At 36.2% G+C, this 6,528-nt stretch overlaps 1 protein-coding gene across 2 annotated transcripts; it reads right to left on the reverse strand.

Moving 5' to 3' along the window:
- Nucleotides 1-2,400: 2,400 nt before the first annotated feature.
- On the reverse strand, nt 2,401-5,664 carry LOC121742329 (nuclear transport factor 2-like). 2 transcript variants are annotated; one of them, XM_042135442.1, is made up of 9 exons: nt 5,557-5,664; nt 5,351-5,407; nt 5,131-5,268; nt 4,519-4,798; nt 4,208-4,437; nt 3,881-4,043; nt 3,651-3,772; nt 3,464-3,529; nt 2,401-3,018 (listed from the first exon to the last, which is right to left on the reverse strand). In XM_042135442.1, exons 2-9 carry the CDS (start codon nt 5,393-5,395, stop codon nt 2,695-2,697), a joined length of 1,368 nt encoding a protein of 455 aa, XP_041991376.1. In that variant the 5' UTR covers nt 5,396-5,407; nt 5,557-5,664; the 3' UTR covers nt 2,401-2,694. The 2 variants fall into 2 exon arrangements, with proteins under 2 accessions (XP_041991376.1, XP_041991375.1); XM_042135441.1 differs by having other exon boundaries at nt 3,875-4,043; nt 5,557-5,662.
- Between the last annotated feature and the right edge of the window lie 864 nt (nt 5,665-6,528).

The following is a 6,528-nucleotide window of genomic DNA, read 5'->3' on the forward strand; positions in this document are numbered from 1 at the left end:
CCTAATTCAAGATGATGCAAAAAAGATAGCCAGTGCAAAACTAGAATATAATGCAATAATCCAAAAAAATATCATGGGCATGGTTATATTTTTTTCTTGTATTTCTTGTACATATGACAAAAATATCGAATAAATTTGGGTTTGTTATAACTCAGCCTCCAAGATGGTTTGTATTGATTTGTTTCTGAACTGTGATATGTGGTTGTATACCCATGTACGTGTAACATTTAATTTATTCCACTCCACGTGATACTCGCAAAATCATTTATTTACATAATTATTAGGTCATTCATTGTAATTCTCTATTTGAAGACATGTTTATCATATCTGATCCCACATAAGTTTATAAGCACATTCCTCAAATAGAGCTTAAAACACTACACTCCATCCTTTTATTAACATAGACTAATAGAAAAGTTCATAATTTCGGTTGTTCAATGGAATCAAGAAATGCAAAAAGTTCTCTTTCCAAAGCAAATCACCTTTTTTTTCCATTGCATTGTCTCTCTCTCTCTCTTACTTAACTAATTTCTTCTCCCTTTATTCACGCCGCATTCACTACTTCCACAACTAAACTTCCCAATCACCAATATTCCTTCTAATTCTTCTTCCCCATTTCTTCACCATCTCCCATTTTTCTATTATTCCAAGAAATGTCTGAGCTGTGCAGCTCCAAATCTCATTTTTCTAGTCTCCTCATCTCCGACTTCTTCATTTTCCTCTACTCCTCCATTCTCTCTCATCCCCTCTACTTCTCATACCTCATCTTCTTCTCCCCTTACCTCCTCAAGCTCCTCTCCTTCCTCTCCCCTCTCTTCCTCACCACTTCCCTCATCTCCCTCGCCTTCCTACAGAGACTGCAGCTCAACAAAGATCACCATCCCAATGAAGAGCTCCAAAGCTGTGAACTTTACGAAATCTTCTTCGGCCCTCCATCAATGGCAGAGGTGAGAGAAGAGTTACACCAGAGCCCCCAAAAAGATCCCATTTTGGAGCCGATTCCGCTGCCGGGTCTCGCCGGAGAAGCTCCGATAATGGAGGAGGAGAAGAGGTTTGATGATTCAGTGATCATGAATGGATCGAATGGGGTGGTGTCGAGATCAAACTCGCTCTCTAGCTGCGGGTCGATGAGGCGGGAGAGGGAGTGGAGGAGGACGCTGGCCGGAAAACTATTCGAGGAGAGGCACAGCGGAGGAGGAGAGGGGATGGACTCGCTGTGGGAGGCGCACGAGATGGATTCGAACAAGAGTGGTGGGAGGAGGAAGAAAGTAGAGGTGGAGGAGGAAGAGGATGGTGAGGATGAGATACAGCTGTGTTGTTTGCAGGCGTTGAAGATGTCGGCGGGGAAGATGAATCTTGGAGTGGGAAGGCCGAGTCTTGTGAAGATTTCAAAGGCGATTAAGGGGATTGGGTGGTTGCATTTGCATAAGAGTAGCAAGAAGGTTCATAACAATGCTCATCATAGATAGATATTAGCTTTTCTTCTTCATCATCTTATTCAATAATCTTACTTTGATTTGATTTGTGGTAAATACTAGTCTAGTAGTAGCATGTTTTAGTTGTTGGTGTTAGTGTTTTCTTGAGCTTCTTTTTTATATGGTTTAACTCTCGATCTCGTCTACTTTTTAGTAGTATAAATATTTGCTATGTCCGTGACAGTTCTTTTATAGATTAATTTAGAAAATAATGTTTAGTAAATTAGATTATAAAATAGGAAAGGAAATAGAAATTTGTTTTTGGAAGGAGAAAATGTGTAACTTGGTTTGGGATGTCATACCAATACTTATTTTATGACGGACGGAATAATTATTGTCATAGGAGATTAATACTATGATCTAATTGTTAGCTACTTCTTCCGTTTTATTATAATTGTGTGTTTCTTTTGATTCGGGAAATTGATATTAATTGAATTAAACAGAACTAAAATTAAAGTAATAGAGATTAAACAAGTTGTTTTTTGCAATAAAGGGGAAAATGACTCGATATATGACTCGCGATAAAATGGAAGGAGTATTAGGCCGAATTCGAAATTGGTGTGATTTTAGGAAAAAAACATTCTTGAGTGAGAGCCTTTTCTCATATTCAGGATAACACATCAGTGTTATTGGGATGTTAAAATTTTATTGCCAAGAAATAGTAATATTGACATGTTATTCTTTCACATAATGCAAATAAAATTCACCCCAAATGCGGAGTACTATTATATAGTATAGTAGTAGAGTAGTTGTATTCTTGCAATTTCATAATTTTCAACTACTCAAAATATAATTTTTTTTTAAATATTGTGAGAAAAAGTCACGAGTATCAACAAATTGATAGTATCGTTTTGTTATTTCAAAATGAAACACAGTGAAAAAATTTACATTATACGATTAAACCACCATGGTGATAGGCAACAAATAAAATGGGAAACTGAATTTCATTCCAATAAATGAGCCCAGTACAAAATATTTTAAAGTTTTTTCATCAGCCAATATACTAATTCAAAAAAAAAAGAACTACTTAACCTCATCCTACTCAAAAAACTGTACCCAAGAATGGGAAAATTGTGAACAAAAGCGGCAATAGGGACCTAAGCAGTTCGACAAAACTAATTTTGATTTTTGACCATGTAAAAATTCCCTACAGTTTTAAATAAAAACTAAAATAAATCCACCTAGTTGAAGCCACACACTGACTACCTACCTTCATCGCTCAAGCAGTAGCAGAAACCCGAGGAGCGACAGCGACACTATTTGTGCTGCCGTTTGGGAAGCCACCAGTGCGGTTCATGCGACTGCCACCATTGTTCCTCATGTTTTCAGACCTCTGATATCCATCTCGATTTGAGAACCTGCCACCCCTTCCATTGAAATCACCCCTCCCGTATCCGTAGTTCCAACGTCCTCTTACTCCTTCATTTCTGAATCCACCAGAACCTCTTCCTGGTTGAAACCTCCCCTTGGAATTTCCTCGAGTGTTAGTAGACTTCTTCTCCTCAACAAATGCATGGCGTGCACCAATTGTCACGGGAGAAGCCTGAAATACGGAGTTCATGTGAAAACCAAGAATCAAACTCAGAGATTAGCCCCCAGCTTCATGTTGAGAGAGCTTCATATTCATAAAAACTGATTCTTGCATAGATTCTACGTATTGGACTTATTTTAGTGTATAAGGTGTTATACTATGTGTAAAGCCTAAAGAAGTATTATACGGAAATGAATAAGCTCTACGTATGAACTTGGTCGGAAAACACAAAGGAAGCTTCGTCAATCGTATAAGCCATGTATCCACGATGACGCAGTTAAGACAAAATATGCAGAAAATTACTATACATAAAAGTAAAAAACATAAGTTAAGCTTAAAACATCCAATTCTAAGACTTGAATAGCTTGCTTCTAACAAACATAAACTGCATACATGATTTAGATTAGACACGGATGTTTTAAGAGCTTCATGTTGCATGTGAGCATAAAATACATACCTCGAGAGCTTTTTCTACAGAACTTGCATCCTCAAATTCCACAAAGCCAAAACAAAAGGCTTGATACTGCAGAAAATATTAGTTAGGAGTGTTAATTTGTATCTATAAAGATTGACACCCATAGTAAGGATCCCTTGCATATGCTGTGCCACAATTAATCGAAAACATTAGTCAGAAATAAACATACTCTGTTGCTCCTAACTTGAATTCCATCGGGCTTGATAGTACCGAATTTCTTGAATACTTCCTCAAGTAAGCTCTCGGTAGCATTCATAGGGAGACCCTTTATGTATATTGAGTAACCATCAGCTGCATAAATAAAGGAGGGTGTATTAGAAAAATAGAAGAAAATATGATTCAAGCCTAGACAACCAGTTCTCTTAATCGAAACTGAAAGTTAAAATATCATGCCTTCACCATCTGGGTTGTTTCCATTATCAACAACTTCCGAACCAGAAACAGGTCCATCAGTTGCTGGGGCAGAAGGTGGATGCACTGGCTCTACAATCTTTGGTGGAGCTTTTAGAGGAGTCACTTGTGAAGGTGGGGAAGATGCAACATTTCCCTTTAGATGCATCACCTGAACATTATGTATATTTATGGATATCAAACATTTGAAACGAGAAAGAGTTTTATAAAGTCTAAACAAACCATGCGCACAGTTCAGTCATCAGTTCGTTCATAATAATCACAAAACTATGAGACAAATGATAAATATCTCATCATTACTTGTGTCCTACTTACAATAGAGGCATAAGATTTCTTTGGCAATTCCTCAATTTTGGCACTAGATTCAACAATCTTTTGTGCATCATCGACCTCAGCCACCGGGGATTCTTCTTTAAGAACAATTGCCACATCATTACTCTCAGATGGACTGCGAACTTCTCCTGCCACAGCTTCTTCCACAGGAGGTACGCTATCCTCGTTGACAGGGACATGATTCTCCACAATTGTTGCTGGGACGGCAGATACTAAAAAGAGTACAATTTTATCAATTCACATTCAGGAATCAATAGGACAAGTATAAAAGTAGTAAGGTATATATAGGTTACCTAGCTCAGGAGAGGCAGGCACCACAATATCATTGGCCACGGCTGGGTTCGCAGGGACACTATCCAAATACCGAAACGTATCATTCAAAACAAAGTAACCCTTCTCCTGCGGGGCAAGGAAAAATGACTGCGCAAAATTGTAGCATGAGTTGTCCCTCGCTCTCATACAACCAGTCACAAGAACATGAACTCCACCACTAAAGGACTCTTGAGAATCTACTGATTTAATCTCTGCTTTCAACTTATCAGTGTTCAGGGAAAGAATCTTCGCATTAATGGCCTGTGCAATCACATCATATCAGCACAACAGAACATTTTATCAAAATAATCAACTTTCACTTATTGATCTAAAAATACACCTCAAATCACAATTATTTCGAGAATTCAAAAACAAAATTGAGTGAACTGCATCGAAAAACATACACAAACATCAGATAAGACCTTTTGTTTGCCTAATGGTTTGAACAATCAATACAAAAAGTTCTAAAAAATCAAACTTCAAAATCATGTATCCTATTGCAAAATAGATAGTCACAACGACTAATTCCTCATATCAAGAACAAATTCATGAGATCAATCACAAACATTAAGCAGTAGAGGGAGTGGAATTACTTCCATAGTGGTGGTGATGGTCATGGTGCCATCCTCCTCTTGACGACCAAGGATACTTATGTCCTGATAAAATCGATGAACATCCCCCGGCGATAGATGCAGAATGTGATAATACTGCGTCACAAATGCGTTCCCAACCTAGCTCAAGACCAAAGAGATGAATTAGCAATAACAACAACAACAAAAATAATAATAAAAAATCCTCAATAAAAAAACTCACAACACTAGCAGTAACAAGTTGCTGAGCTACTAACGCCGCTGCCATCCGCAATCTTACCTACAAAAGCCCTAAACACATTAACATCGAATCAAGCTCGCCGCAGTTAATTAAAAAAACTAACTTGACGGATTTTTTTTCCGCACCAATCAAATCACATCAAAATTCGTAGAAATACGCGGATAAAGTGTAATAGATTGTCGCCGTACCTGGAGCAAATCGATTAGCCGCAAAGAGCAACGAGAATGAATCGGTTGAGAATCTCTAAGAGGCGCGAGCGCGGGGAGTTTAGAGAGAAGCAGAAGAAGGGTTTCTGAGATTTATATATTATTATGAATCATAATTAAAATATGATTTTTAATAAAGATAAATACAAAATAATTATTAAAATAAAATTCGGTCAGATTTTGTGGAATCGTAGTAGGATTTGAATTTGAAATTCCTTCTGAGATGTTCGAATATAAAACGAAGACTTCAAAAGGAAAAAAATAAAAAGAATAAACAATATAACAAATTATACTACGATTTGAAACGTATGATAACTTTAATTTTTTCTATTTACAATTAAATTATCAATCCTTTTTTTTTATTTCAGTTGATCAATATTGAGAAAAATGGGCCATTAATGGACTACTTTCGTGGGATGTTCACTGAGAAATGATAATATAAAATTTTAATATTAAATATATTTAATCGATTCGTTTAATTATTTAGTAGTAATAGAATATAATAAAAGTATTCTTTGCTAATAAACGGGCCTCAAACATAGTAATGGGCCACACTAATTATAATAGAAACACCCTTTTAAGTGGCACTAATGAAAGCCCATTTAGTGAACTATATTTGTATGTGCCATTGTGGGTTTGGAAAATAAAGGTAACAAATTAACTTTTCAACAATCTATCTAATTATGAACTAATTAAAATGAAAATAAATTTAGAAATGCTTAATATTCGGATGTTGAAAGCATGATATTTGACACGTTGCATTCATGGGATCAAAAAGAGTACAAGCACCTTAATTGGCATGAAAATGGAATAAAAATATACTAGTAGTATCTAATATCAAGGAATTAACATATAGCATGTGTTCATATTAATAAAGTACCATTGCCCTTCTACTTTTGAATATTTATAAAGTAACCATTATTTCATAACTTTCTTGCAATATTTTATTTAGGA

The sequence above is a fragment of the Salvia splendens genome, chromosome 7 (assembly GCF_004379255.2).
Source record: "Salvia splendens isolate huo1 chromosome 7, SspV2, whole genome shotgun sequence".
NCBI lineage: Eukaryota > Viridiplantae > Streptophyta > Magnoliopsida > Lamiales > Lamiaceae > Salvia > Salvia splendens.